This window comes from Sparus aurata, chromosome 2 (assembly GCF_900880675.1).
Source record: "Sparus aurata chromosome 2, fSpaAur1.1, whole genome shotgun sequence".
In the NCBI taxonomy this organism is placed as follows: Eukaryota; Metazoa; Chordata; class Actinopteri; order Spariformes; family Sparidae; genus Sparus; species Sparus aurata.
In genome coordinates, this window is record NC_044188.1 from 22,835,736 (window position 1) to 22,850,699 (window position 14,964).

Below are 14,964 nucleotides of genomic sequence, written 5' to 3' on the forward strand. Positions count from 1 at the left end.
GAAGTTTCAACATGGAGATCTTTATTAAAGCTCAGTTTTCCATTGTACAAATGTCATCATAGTTGAAACTGCATGCAGTGGCTTGGTTTGAGGCACGTTACTAAGGAGAATGAGCGTTGTTGAACAAAAAATAAAATAAAACAAAAAAAACATCAGACATTAAATTGCATAACTTAATCTTATTGATATTGCAATTAAACTGAACTACAAAATTATATGTCCATTACTATCAAGCTGTTTTTCTAACAGACATATTTAACAAAAAAATACCCACGTATAAAAGGCAGAACAGAGGGAGAAACACTAATAGCAGTTAAGACAAGTTAGGAAAACCATTCATTTTGCATTAGGAGTATTTTGCCACTAAAGTCAAAGGGGTTGAACAGAGGACGAGAGGCACAAAGACAAACTCTGGAGGCATGAGAAACTTCACGTCTGGGTGAAATGTCTCTATCGGGGTACAATACACTTTTTAAAACTCAGTTAAACCTGAGCACTGTATCCACTGAGGTCTAAATGACATGACATAAAGACTAGAGATTATGAAGTGCTGAATGGTTTGAGTTAACAGAAAAATGAAGCAGTAATGCCTTTCTGAGACACAGTGACCTTTTGTTAAGAGATGGCAACAGACAGCACTCTTACCCTGACCTTTGACACTACAGAGCGACACACTTAATACGGTGAAGTCGCCGCTCGATGTGTGATTCTATTATGCTGATAAAGCATCGAGGCCTTATGGGTGAAGACAAGACGAAAAGTGCAAAAAATGTGCCCCCTGCACAACAAAAGAGCAGCCAAATATTGGTGAAAACAGCAATTTACACGATGTGGTTATAAACTCTACGGTACTTATAATTTTTGTTATTAGTAAGTCCTCTTGTCATGTTTAATCTTCATAAAAAGCATACATATTGCAGCATGAGGAGAAAATGTGTTATATCCTCCTTTCTGGAAAAACATCAGAGTCGAGGTCGGGTCACGCACACCAAAGAATTAAACAAAAACAATAGAACAGGCACATACAAAGTTACCCATCATGTTGGCCTCCTGCACAGCGGCACACTAGTCGTCATACTGAAGCTAATCTTGGGTTTGACTGCTGTCCACGACGGGTACGGCAGCAAGTCAAGATCAACAAAATAGTTTGGAGAGGATCGTCAGAGGAGCCCACAATGTTATATATCACCACAGCATATTCTACTTTTGGCAAAAGAAAAAGCTTAAAAATTATTGATTGGTCACATAGGTCGTCTGTTCAGTCTGAGGCAGACGACCGTCTTCATAGCACAGTATACAGGCAGGAAGTGAAATTGAACAAAGAGAGAGGATAGTCTTAGGTTGAGAACATTCGGAACTACAACAGTAAGACGAAAAACATCCGACAAAAAAGGCAGAAAACAAGTGAAGATTTCCAAACTCTCTTCCTGCTGTTCTATCTCTTCACAAAACTACTTGTTTTCATGTTCAGCTATTCCCACAATGCATCCTGAGGCACGACATCAAAGTTCACTTTCTGAACTTTCACAGCTTCTCGCCACTCGCCTTTAAAGGTCGACCTCACAAAAAAGGAAGCAGCAATTCACCTTTTCATCATAGAGAGGAAATACACTGTTGTACATGGATCAAAAACAATATATTATCAATAACCAACATTAATCAATCCCTAACGCCAAAAAATATTAAAAACCAGGGAGGTGTCGTGGGGGAGAGCAGAGTAGTAGCGCCTTTGCATATGCGCCCGTCACAGTACGGTCTGCCTTCCGTGGGAATGTTGAAGAGAGGTGTGGGGGTACAAGAGGGAGGTGAGGGGGGGAGGAAAGTAGGGAGGGAGGAAGGAGGACAGCAAAGGAGAGGAGTCCACCAGCCCTCTCTGGTATCTGTTGAGCGTGTTTGTGCATTGTGTGTGAGTGCGTGTCCTGTGTTATGATGTCATGTTGTGTTTTATTCCCACTCTGTGGTGCCGGGTGGTTTGGAGGTCAGATCATACATCACTCTGGAGATGCCCGGGATCTTCTTGATCTCATTCACCATCTTCAGCACCACCTGGAGAGAAACAGATAAGACAAATAATTCTTAAAACAGAGAGAGACAGAGATGCTCCTGAACTTAGTATCCATGGTCAGATAATACAAAGTTGATCGAGAGGTTGAAATATAGTGTTACCTCCTCTGGGATATGGTTGCCAGGCATGGCAGGGATGCCAGTCATGAAATCACTGGTGATGAAGGTGCGGACCACCACAGAGCGCCGGCAGGACGGCTGCTTCTGGAGTGGGTCACGGTCAAAGTGCAGGGGGGTCAGTATGACTGGCATCTGGCTGATCTTCCCGGAATAGCCTGAAAGAAACGTAAGAAAACGTTTTTATTGCTGCTATTACCAAACATTAAAACTCATTTCACTGTCTGAGAGTGTCCATGGTGTATTATGACAATGTAAAGAAATGCAATTTAGAACTCTTCCAACAAGCTGTCATCTTTATTCATAAATGTTATTCTTTAAAAAGAGGAAAAAATGTAAGGTTTTTGTTTCAAATCCAATGTTTCAATAAACAGATTTCACTCTTCTAATGATGCCAGCATTGGTTAAATTGGAGCATTTTCCAAATGAAAATAAAAGGCTCACATGGCTTAATGAGTTTTAAAATGTCTCATTGGACCAAAAAGCTTTATGTCATGTTATAGGGATCTTTTTTATTTCAAATGTGGACAAAATGATCAAAAATATTTCCAAAGTCACCTCTTTGATCTCATCCTAAAAAATGAAACCATAGCCACGGTCAAGAAACTCCAGACATATTACAGGAAATCTTCAACTCAGTGAGAAACACTGAAAGAAGTATGTGGGTGCCTCTGGGGAAATGTTAAATTCCCCATGTGGACGTAAGAATGGAGACCTGTACGCTATTCTGGACACGTGTGAGGGCATGTTGATGCCAGGTTCTGTAAAAGGACTCAACTACTCTACAAAAACTGTTCTTTTAAGATTGTCCTGTGTTTGCATCCTTTTTAGTTTCAGATAAAGACTCACCAAGTACAAATCTTCCCCAATAATATATAATCCTTAAATACATAAAGGTGAACACACTTACCAGACTCTCTGAGGATAGAGTGAGCTACAAAGTCAGCCTGTCTGAGTGTGCTCAGAACGCCCGTGGTCAGGAAGGTCGGGGTGATGTCTGTTGGCGGCTCTTTCACATGGGACCCAAACACATATACAACTCTGGAAAAAAGGAGACACAAGTTAATAAATGAATGAATGACTGTCTGCATGTCCTGCAGATCACTGATAGATGAAGAGCAAAAGCTATGAAGATTTGTGTGTTACCTATTGATGTTATGGCACATGCGGGGGATGAGTCTGGCCAGGAACATGAGAGATTCCCAGTGTGGAGATTCTTTACTCGTGACACCACACACGTAACTGTAGGACCGGCAGTCACCCTGAGACATGGACACAAAATACATTTTTAAGAGCTGCAAACAACTCAGACTGTATATTAAGTTTGAGACAGAGCAACAAGTCGAATAAAACTAATTATAAATAATGTAAACATTTCTAAAAATGGAGCATCTGTTTTCACTTACAACAAATTCCCCTTACATAAAAAGCTGCTTGTGTTTGTCTACTGTCTCCCCCACAGTTTGAGGTTTAGGGTTAAATTTAAAGCTCTGGCTTCAAACAGGATGTAACAGGACACACCTACACACAGACGCACACAGTCACGGGCTGACTGCAGTATTTTTGTGAGGAAATAAGTCACAACCATCATTCTCTCCGAGCAATGCTGAAGGTCAGTATAAACAACTGGAAAGTGATGTTAACTATTCCTACAGAACACCCTTTGTATGTGTCAGAGACTGAGAATCAGAGGAGCTGAGAATAACAGAAATGTGCCACAATAGTTACAACAGATCCTCCCCTTGGCTAGACAGACACAGAGTCTCGAGTAAAAAACTGAGACGCTCTGTGTGGGTAGGCGGGTCTTGTGGTTAACCACTAAATTATAGTGGTGACGCAGCGAGACAAACAGGAAAAGTGAGACACTGTTCAACATTCCCCTGCTTCTGGACAGTCCTAAATACTGAAATAAGTATATTTGTATTTTAGATTATGTCTTGTTTAATGATTTAGCTGGACAGTGAACTGACGAAACAAAAATACAGAGTGATTGCTTGGGTTTGATGAACTGGATTACCTGGACGCCGACAGTTTTGATGGGCAGCAGGAAGGCATTGAGTGAATGAAGGCTGGTGATCTGCATGAGCTTCTCTTCCTCCTCATCTGATATGCATGACTTGACTCTCTGCAGCAAGGCATGGGGCTAGAGAGGAGAGAGATGCACACTTTTAAAAAGGCATATATAAAACTGGAAGGCAAGGAACAGGTTTACAGGTAAAGTTCTGGCTATGTTATGACTACGTTTTACTCAGACTCACAAGATCTAAAGAAACTTTTTAACATGACAATCAAGCGACAAAACCCTGATTCACAATGTCAAAGCAGAAAAATAACTTGGATCAACTCTGGAAAACAACTGTTCAGCATGTCAGTGACAGGGATTGACAAATGATTGAGTCACCAGTTCTACTTTCACACATCCAGTAACAAACAAATCTTATCAAACTTAATTTTTAATTTCTGGTCTTCTGTCGGCCGAAACGTATCATAACTTCTGAACACAGGCCGTTTTTCTGGAGAAACTCTTCCTAAAAACAAACAAACTAGATACAAAACCTCTTTAAATCATCTGAATTATTTGGTGCAATGTGGCCAACAAGCCAGCAGAGGTTGCACATTATTAACTCAATAATGACCACGTCAAGACAAAAATGCCTTCTCATTTCTTATGTGAACAGAGTTACAACTGCACGACAAACAGCCAGCACTGACAACTTTTCATCTTTATAGATTTTGGGACTTTCACTCTATTTTGATTTATTTCTTGGAAGTAACAGCCAGAAACCACAGGAACATTTCTGAAGGATCAGATCTCAGTAATCAGGGAGTCCACACAGTTTCTGCTTCAACAGCATTTCAAAGATCATATATTTCACAGGTAGTTTGCGATGCTTCGTAGAGCCTCTGGGGGATACAGCAGTTCACATCATGTCACACGTGAGTAAAAAGTTCCAGTTCGCGCTGTCCTGCATCTGTCTTTGATGTGTCAGCACTCGCTCAGACAGGTGTTTTCAGTAGACAGGAATTAAATTTGGACTCAAAAAGACATACAAAGTTGTGTTTGTTCTGACCTTTTTGACACTTGCAGAGAAGTCTGTGATTATTTTGAGGATGTTGTTCGTTTCGGCAAAGTCCTTACAGATGAAGGGCTCCTCTGCACAAATCACTCTGATGGACAAACCAGGACCTAAAGGTGCATGAGAGAGGATGTGTAATGTGAGGACAGTTTAAAGTCTGTTTGACTGAATGAGTAAATTGGGTACACAGATAAAACGAACACATCAAGAAATGACACAATGGCGGAAAGAGAACATCACGAAGCAGAACTTTTGTACGTCACAGACGTGTGTTTATGTACTTGCCAGGGAAAGGGTGTCGTGAGACAATCTCCTCTGGCAGGCCCAGCTCTCTCCCCAGTGCTCTGACTTCATCTTTATGGAAATCTTTCAGCGGTTCGATTACTTTTCCCTGCAGGATCACAAAAGAGTGGAATCAGCATTGCAACAGTGAGGGAGTATGCTTAGGTGTTGCACAGTTGTGCTGAGCAAAACAACAGAAACACAGAATGATATTTGAGCACTCAACAGCAAATAATGTGTGAATGTTACAGGGCTCCTTTGAGTGGAGTAATAATGCTGAAAGAAAAGAGCCTATCTGAGGCATGAAGGATGACGCAGAAATACATTTTTCAATAAAAAAGTAAATGATGTTTAGGTGTTTGAGAAACATGAGACCATCAGCGGATGTTTTTCAGTGAGTCAGGAGTGCTGCGTGATAGCTCTGCTTTTGGGACTTTCATCATCTCTGCTCTAAACTGCAGCAGCAGATGCTCTCTTTTACAAAGACTGATGCTATTCAGCAGAGGTTAATGTTACTCTCCCATCACGCAGTCCTTCAAAGCATTAAGAGATACACAACAGCACAGTTTGATAATCTGTCTGTACAAATGGAGAATCAAACGGTTTGACGGCTGGAGGCTGAAAAAAAACTATAAGCATCTCATGTCATCTGCACAAAGTGTCTGCTTTCACCATTTAAGGTACTCGAGGTTCAGACAAACTAAGGTTTTCTCCAAATGCACGCTATGGTTGTCACATCTGTTTTCTCCTATTGTTAATGCTGGGAGTTGGCGTCTTGTTGGCCACAGCAAGTTTTCCAGTGAAGAATCAGTGTGCACCCGTTAGTAAATCTGCCAAATTAAAAGATTCAGATAATTTTGTAACCAGAGCACTTGACTGTCAGCTGTCTTGGCGCTATAAAGTCAATAACAAGCCATTTTAAGTTGAATGTCAAATAGCACTGGTGTTTGTGTGTGTGTGTGTGTGTGTGTGTGTGTGTGTACATGAGTAAAGTACCTCATCTCGGAGTTTGCGGATGAGCTCAGTGTCATTGTGGTGTGTTTTGATAACCTCTGCCTTGCCACTGGCAAGATGAGAGGCACTCTCAATGAGATCGGGCCGCAGGGTACCCTGGGCCAAGAAAACCTCTTCTGGCTTCAGATTCATCTCTCCGATCACTTCATTTGCCACCTGTGAGGCAGCACAAGTCAGATACAACAGTTAACCAGTGGATTAAAAAGACAAACAATAAAGCAAAAGTGCAACACAGAATTCAGTGTGATAAATTACGATGCACTGCGTAGCAACAAAGGCTGTTGGGCAGGCAAGCTGGCACATTTAAACAAAAATGTGACAATGACAAAAACTTGATAATGTTGTGCTCTGCATAAAAAGAATTGATGAAAGCCAAGTGCTCACTTTGACAAATGTATCTCCAATGATTTTCCTCTTCTCCTCTGGGTTGGTAGTCATATTCAAAGTCTTGCTGATGCGTTTCCGTGGCGTCCTGTCCTCGTCAGAGATGGGGAGGGTTGTTGTCCCGTTGTAGAAGGTGTGAGCGGCATTTACCACTGGAGAGAGCAACATTTTAGAGGAGAGAGGAAGGCAGAAGACACAATTACACAAAAATGCTCCCCTCCAAGATCATATCAAAGACACTTCAGTATTGTGTTATATCCGGACATCAACTTTATTTCAAATTTTCTTCACCGATGAGTCGTTTAGTCTATAAAATGAGAACAGAAATGAAAATGACCCATCATATGGCTGTGTAAAGTGCCATCAGAAGTTTAACTTTTAAATACTGCTCTCTTATATCATTTCATTACATGCTTCTATGAGGTTACAATTTCTCCAAGAAAAGGTGTATCACAAGAACTAATTTCATTAAATGATCTTCATGATACTATTCTACCATTATGGTGAACATTTTTCAGACAGTTGTGGCCTTTTTGTACCATCCCTACTTGTTTTAGTGTATTTTTAACAGCATACCCTTGAGTTTGATGCCCAGCTTGGTGAGGGCCTCCTCCACACTCTGACTCTCTCTCTTCCTCATGAAGCCGTTGTCGATGTGAACTGCTATCACCTGGTCCTGGTTAAGAGCTTTGTTGAGAAGAGCTGTGCAAACTGTTGAGTCCACCCCTCCACTCAGCAGCACCTGAAGAATTTATCGGGAAAACGTCACAATTGTCCGGAAAGACATTTAGGTAGCCTTTGCTCTAGTCAACTGCATGTCCAGTTCGGTTCATGTTAGCCTGCCATTATATTCGTCATATTGTCTTTGGCAACATTTTGTGTTTTGTGTCCTCACAGGATGTAAAATATTAAGCACTATCTCAATCAAAACGGAAGAGATGACTGCAAGCCTTGACACTTCTTCACTTATAATTGGCTGACTACCAATTCTTGGGACTCACACAGACTGAAAATCCCACAATTGCCAAACAGGCACAAGACAACGGAGTAAAAACAGTGACATATGTATCCTTCCGACTGTAGCAGAGGAAGAAACAGAGTCTGCATGTCGTTCTTTAAATATAAATCCTGTGCTTTGAGTCCGTTTCCTACACTCATTTATCGCCTTCACACTCCCAAGAGATGGAGCCCAGTTTGAAAGCGCTCAGGGAGTCGACTACCTCTTTTCAGATAAAACAGGGTTTAATTTGAGAGTTTAATTGGTTCTACTTAACTTCCCACCACTGCTGCTGCTGTCACCACTTACTGAGCAGCTACCACCACTCTGCAGCCCAGCTTCACACTTTTGGTCAAATTGTGCTGAGAATTTCTTTTTTTTCTCCCTTGTTTAAAATTGCTCTCTCTGCCCTAAAAATGATTCAGATACGAACACATACGCACACACACACACGCACGCACGCACACACGCACGCACACACACACACACACACACAGACACGAAACTCTGTGCAGCTTCACTCACCAGCACTTTAGACTTGTCTACTTTTTCTCTGATCTCGTTGATGCAGGACTGTTGACGGTTCTGTACGGTGAAATTACTCGTGCATCCTGCGATCTCAAACAGGAAGGTCCGCAGCATCTCCATGCCTCTCTCTGTCAAGTCGACTTCAGGGTGAAACTGCATCCCATACAGCTTCTTCTGTTCGTTGGCAATCCCTAAAGGAGGAAAAACAGGTGTGATGCAGGACTCTTCACACTGAGATTTATTCTCTCAAAACTAGTATAACAAAAGACAAAATTAGGATTCACATAGATTCTTAAAATACAGATTAAACATTACGCTCAGGGGCTGCGCCAGATGTAAACAGAACTGTCTGAGGCTTTTCTTGCACAAACAAACATTACAGCTGTTTTTTTTAGGACGTGCACGCAAGTCTATGACCACAGTCTAATTTTAGATAATGTTAATCAGGGTCACAGCCTATCCTGCATGCTGCTCACCGGCAATGATGTTCCCTGATTGGGCCACTACTTTAAAGCCATCAGCCACTTTATCCACACTGTCTCCATGGGTCAGCAGGACCAGTTCCTCCTTCTGAAGGCCTCTGGTGAGATAAACACACACACACACACACACACACACACACACACACACACACACACACACACACACACACACACACACACACACACACACACACACACACACACACACACATCAGAGGAAGATGTATGGTACAACATCACACATAATAGCTATATGCATACAGGGCCAGCTTCACTGTGTACATGTGAGCTTGGTGTGAGGAGGACAGTAAAAAAAGACTGCAGCCATCCATTTTAGAATCTGCAGTATTTGTGTAACAACCAGGGAAAATATGTGACAGCTGGAATGCTCCTGCAGTTTATGTAGTAAACACAGTGCAGGGACAAACCCTGTTGAGCAGCATTTGTAACACCATTGAGCTTCAGGTAGAGTACATCATCTAAATGTCTTATAAAGTATAATGAGCTCACTTCTACAGTGTTTCACTGACGCTTTTCAAGAGATACTGGATGTTCAATTTGAGGCCTTGTATTCCAGCCATTAATTGCAACAAACACATCCCGGTCTCCCTCTCCTGAAGCTGCACGCACCGACAAACACCGGCTGATGCTGCCCAGTCAAAAAAAATATTCTCTATTGCCAAGCCCTAGTTTTTCTGTAGAGGGATGCTTTCTTCCTTCTACTTATGTTCTCTCTACACTGTATCAGGTCATGCTGCTCTTTCATAAATTCATTGTGAAGTTAAGAATGCAAGCATGTGTAAGGACGTGAAGGTCCAAGAAACCAAATGAACTAGTGTTAATAAAGAGACATGTGGTAAAATAATAACACATCCGAAGAAGATGTTCTGGTGATCCATATTACCTGAAGAGAGAACAAGTGTTGTCCAGACTAATACTGAACACTCCATCTTCCCTTACACTCTTTTTGTGTACAGTACCGCCAAAGACTTTATTCATCATCTGTAAAACAAACACACAGACCCACACACACAAAGCAGAGTTAAAACTTGGACACAAAGACCACATTTTAGTGTGATTCCAAAGATGCTACAGCTGCCTGCTGTTGGGAGAAATGTGCCAAAGAATGGACGGCTGCTGGTTTCAATTTCCAGACTAGCTGGGAAAATTGAGTGAGTGATGCTCTCATCTCCCTCAGCTAGTGACAAAGTGTCCTTGAAGAAGGCGGTGAAGTCCCAGCTGGCCCAGAAGAGCTGAACAGCAGCATGGAGCCAAGGGATAGTAATTGGTAGCTAGTCGGAGTGTATGTGTTAAACACAATCGTTCCCTTGAACAAAGGCGTTGGGGATGAAGGATGGGCTACTTAATCCCTACAAAAACCTCCCAGCACTGAATTTGATTGTGTGTATGCATTCATGTGCAAACCTACCTGCATCCCATAGCAAATCCCAAGGACAGGCTTTCCTATAGTGAATATGGCGGGGTCGAACCAGGGAGCATCTTCTGCATACACAGAGGCCGGACCGCCTGAAATGATTATTGCCCTAGGAACAGGATGAGAGACAACAATCAACAAAAGTCAGCATGGATTGACAGAACAGCGTAATAACAAGGCTATAAGGACAAAAACAATCATCAATGGTTAAATGCTTGTCACGCTTACCTGTAGCCCTGCTCTCTGAGAGCAAAGGCTGGAGTCTCTAAAGGGAGGATCTCAGAGCGGACACACAGCTCTCGCACCCGTCTGTCAATCACCTTGCCATACTGGGCCCCAGCGTCCAGGATCGCCACCGCCCCCTCACATGACCCATTCTGCTCTGCACTGCTGATCTCCAGCTGTGGAAACACACATTCAGAAAAACACACATTGTCTTGTTGAAAGTGCTTGCATAGTTTGTGCTGATCCGAGCGGATGGAAAAGCCCACATTCAAATGAGTGTTTGCTACGTGACGAGCACACAAAAAGATAAAAGTCTTAGAGCTGCATTTAGTGTGGATACTTTGGCTGTGGTTCTTGCGTGGGGTGGTGTAAGGTAACCCACTCCTTCTAGACTTCACCACGACCTGCCCGTGCAAAACGTGATTCAATAAGGACTAACAAAATTATGGACATGTGAGCTCCAATAAAGACCATCATTCTTGTGAAACCTGCTGTAACCATTCAGCCCATCAGCAGAATCACATGAAACCCACAAGTTAGTTAAAGATTATTAGTGCGAAGGACCTTGGATCATCCTTCAAGCCTGCTCAAACTCTAGCAGGATATTCTATTTCCACCCAAGGCTTTGGCTCAACTCTGTATGCCTGGGTGTTATTTTTATAAACATATGCGCAGATCAAACTCGGATAAACGAGACTGGGCACAAGAAAAATAGAGAAGCCAGATCACTGACATCTTAATAATCTCCATACAAAACAAAACTGGGTAGATGAGAAACATGATCCCACGTGGTTAGTAGAAACACTTCCGCCGTAGATGTTTCTAAAAAAAAAAAAAAAAAAAAAACTTGCACTGAACATGCTACCCATCACATCTGACACAAAGTACACTGAGGTGCCATCGTTAAAACGATCGCAGCAGCTCCAGCAGTATATTCACAAGAAAAACAGTCGACAGTTTTGCAGCAAACTTTACCAAATCAGCTGGTAACAGGGCAGCAGCGGCTCCAGTTGTCAGACCGGTAACCGCAAGTTGGCTCATCCTAGCTTAGATGTTAGCAAACCTGTCAGTTAACGCAACGTTAGCTTCAAGTGTGTGACAGCAGCCGTGTGAAATAAATTACTTTGCCACAAGCTTAATGTCACTTCACAGAATGAACGCCAGAGCTAACATAACACAATACTTTCGGTTGGTAGCACAGAAAATTACACATTCTGGCTGCCCGGCTAAAGCTAGCTAACGAAATTACCCATGTAGCATGCTAGCTTACAGATGGTATAAACAGCGGCTAGTAATCAGCATTAGCATTCGGCTGGCTAACTTAGCGGGGCTATGCTAAAACCCACGCGGTGCTTGGAGGTAAAGGGTCTTGTGGGGGGGAGAATCCATCATAAGAAGGCAGCCACGTTTATTGGCTAAATATGATAAAGATTTTATTTATGCTACACATCATATAGATGTCCTGTCCGGTTCGTTAGCAGCTATGAGCAACATGTTAATGTAACACTGCAACAGGCATACACACAACAGCGTACTCATTGCTCGTCAGTAAACTGGTGGTAACGTTACATGCTCTCTAACTTTCACCCCCCGAGGTACACACAGGCCGTAATTAACCGGGGGGGGGGGGCTACACCAGCAACCGGAGTCCTAACACCGAGTCAACCGGGCTACCCAGTAGCGGGGGAGCGGGTGCTCCCCGCTCCACTGACCTTGCTGTCTCCGTTGCACAGAGCCATGGAGGACTGCCGTGTTGTGGAATGAGCTCTCCCCTTCGCCTCGGTGTCCCAGGTCTCACACAGAGGGAGCTACTGGTTAGCTCCTGGCTCAGCACGCCGACTACCGTTTCAACAGCAGATCGGGTTTGTCGGTTTGAAGACTGGGCTGTCACAGTCTCCCCTCCTCCGTCTGGGGTATAACTTTCACACAGGGAACAGACTCAATAAATGTGTCTGTGTGTGGAGGGTGGAGCACAAAGTTGAGTCCGAAAAAAAAGAAGATGAGTGTGGCCTCACGGGGGCTGGACTTAAGACTGCATAGTGGAATAAGTCCGAGGAGAAAATGATGATGGGTGGATGACACTGGCTGCTTGTTTTATGTTCACATGGGATCTGGAGTTCAGTGGTAAACATATGTCAGAGAGAATCTTTCAAAACATCTGTAGCTGTGGTTACCCAAAGCAAAATAACAGTTGAATGTTTTTGTTTGAAGATATTTGAATAATACAGGAATGTGTCCTGTGTGACATGGATTAACATTTTGTATCACACAGTAGTACATTTTGTATTGTGGGATCAATACTTATAACAACATTTTATGGAAACTAATTAAAAAAAGAAAATAAAAAAAAAAGCCTGTAGATTAAAAACTCCAGATGGCAGTGTCTGTTTTTTTTTGTTGTTGTTGTTTTTGGCTTATCCAGTGAATCTGACAAACGAAGCTCTTAATGAGCACTTCATCCTACAAATTCAAAATGAGCATTTAACAATCCAGCTAAATTATTCGCAACGATGGAGACAATGGCCTGATAAAGACAGGAGGTATTAAACAGATGGATCTAGTCCTGAGGTATATGATGTTATATCAACAAACCCTAGTGATGGAATGTGACTAACACATTTTAATATTCACAATTTTAATTTGTTTTTCCACGACTGAATAAACAAGCTGTTCTCAGAGGAAAATACGGTCCCGACAACACTGTTTGAAGCTAGAAAGGTGGCAGGGTCCGCCAAATATAAACAAAGTAAAACAGTGTGCAGTTGTATTGTCCTTTAACGTCCGCATGTGTATTCAGTCATGATAATTAAGAGTTTGTTTATTTAATTTAGAGATCTCTCTTTTCATATCACATGCAGCAGAGCCAAATGAGTGCATTTTTAAATTAACTTATTTTATCGACAATCGGAAAAAACTGATTCCAATAATCAGAGAGATGCTAAATGTCATCTGATGACTGGCCAGGCCGTTAAGCAGTTGACCCATAGTACAGACTATACTGCCTGCATACATGTAAATATATGTATAATTTACTTTATGTGTACATTTGATACTTGGGTTTTGCTATAAAATTATCTTTGATACTTAAGTACATTTAATATCGGATGCCTTAACTTTGACTCAAGTACTGTTTGTACAAGTGACTTTCATTTTCACCAAAGTATGAGTTTTAGGTACTTTGTACAACAATGCTGCACACTGTAAAAAACTCCAATGATGGAGAAGGCCCAGTTGATATGCAGTCTGTAAACACACTGAATACTACAGAGCGTAATACGTCAGAGGCAGCAAGTATGTGAGAATAAGCCTCTGTACTTTAACACATCTACTCTACTATATGTTCCACGTGGGCTACGTATGTTGAGGACTTTTATTATTTTCATGTGTTTTTCCCAAATTACAACATACGTTGAACATATTTTTTTTCCTTTGATAATGTAGTTGCAGTCTCAATATTTCCTCGACATAAAAAATGTGTTACATGCTTCAACCTTGAAATCCCCGAAAATTAAAGAGGAATGTCACAACAGAGACTCAGTTAGTCAGATAGACGGATGTCAAATTCCACCGTGTGCAGAGCGAGTTTGTTGTTCTCAGTTTTAAACAGTTAATGTTTGAAACGTGTTCATCTATCTGGGAATGGATAATGAAAAGTGGGTAAAAAAATGACCTTTTTCAAAGCAGAATTTGGCCTGGTCACGCACAGGTGTAACTTATTACATTATAAAATGCTTCACAGCAGTAATTGCTATAACAAAGCCATCGTTAATGTTAATGGCTCCAGCTGTGCGGTCCATGCTATGACAAATCAAAATGTTTGCTGTAAACCCAATTCTCATTTACTTAGTAAAAATAAAGAAACAGGGCTGCTCGGATGGTAACAAGGCTCTCAAGACTAGATGACTCTTTTCTAACATTTATTAAGGGAAGGCCTGACCAGAAACACTGGGAGAGGATAGTCAGATGTGACAGTACCAGCGCCATCATGTGGAAAATGTAATGAATAACGCTTCATAAAACAGACAACGATTACCAGGATTGTAAGAATGGGAACAAAATACAGATTTCTGATTGGCTGGTAAGTGTGCCTTAAACTGTAACCATTGTCCTAAAGCAGTGCACAAAGAACATTTATCGGCCCATAGCAGCAGAACTTCCTCTTCAGTTGAAACAGACTGAAATATTAGTGTGGCTGGATGATTCCAGCAGGGACTTCAGGTTCCTATTTACCTTAAGGCCCCTATCGACTTTTCAGTGACTATTCAGATTCAGATTTCTCAATTAATCAGATTACCACAAACTAACTAAGACGTTAATACAGGCACTTTTGGGGCTCAAAGCAGATGCCCACTTTTCCCA

General features: G+C 41.8%; 1 protein-coding gene across 2 annotated transcripts; it reads right to left on the reverse strand.

Annotated features, from left to right (window-relative positions):
* On the reverse strand, positions 1-12,729 carry gmps (guanine monophosphate synthase). Of its 2 annotated transcripts, none has more exons than XM_030394214.1 (16): positions 12,318-12,729; positions 10,609-10,781; positions 10,375-10,489; positions 9,850-9,947; positions 8,940-9,043; positions 8,461-8,654; positions 7,515-7,680; positions 6,939-7,090; positions 6,537-6,710; positions 5,544-5,649; positions 5,253-5,368; positions 4,199-4,324; positions 3,328-3,443; positions 3,092-3,222; positions 2,167-2,339; positions 1-2,046 (listed from the first exon to the last, which is right to left on the reverse strand). In XM_030394214.1, the coding sequence occupies exons 1-16, from the start codon at positions 12,342-12,344 to the stop codon at positions 1,945-1,947; spliced, it is 2,073 nt and encodes a 690-aa protein (XP_030250074.1). In that variant the 5' UTR covers positions 12,345-12,729; the 3' UTR covers positions 1-1,944. The 2 variants fall into 2 exon arrangements, with proteins under 2 accessions (XP_030250074.1, XP_030250067.1); XM_030394207.1 differs by lacking the exon at positions 12,318-12,729 and adding an exon at positions 11,581-11,700.
* Between the last annotated feature and the right edge of the window lie 2,235 nt (positions 12,730-14,964).

Excerpts from the sequence above, each read along its gene's own strand:
- gmps (XM_030394207.1), bottom strand. The coding sequence starts at position 11,646 with ATGAGCCAACTTGCGGTTACCGGTCTGACAACTGGAGCCGCTGCTGCC. Across the intron at positions 10,782-11,580 it reads CCCTGTTACCAGCTGATTTG|CTGGAGATCAGCAGTGCAGA; the intron begins GTAAAGTTTGCT and ends GTGTTTCCACAG. Across the intron at positions 9,044-9,849 it reads AACACTTGTTCTCTCTTCAG|AGGCCTTCAGAAGGAGGAAC; the intron begins GTAATATGGATC and ends TTATCTCACCAG.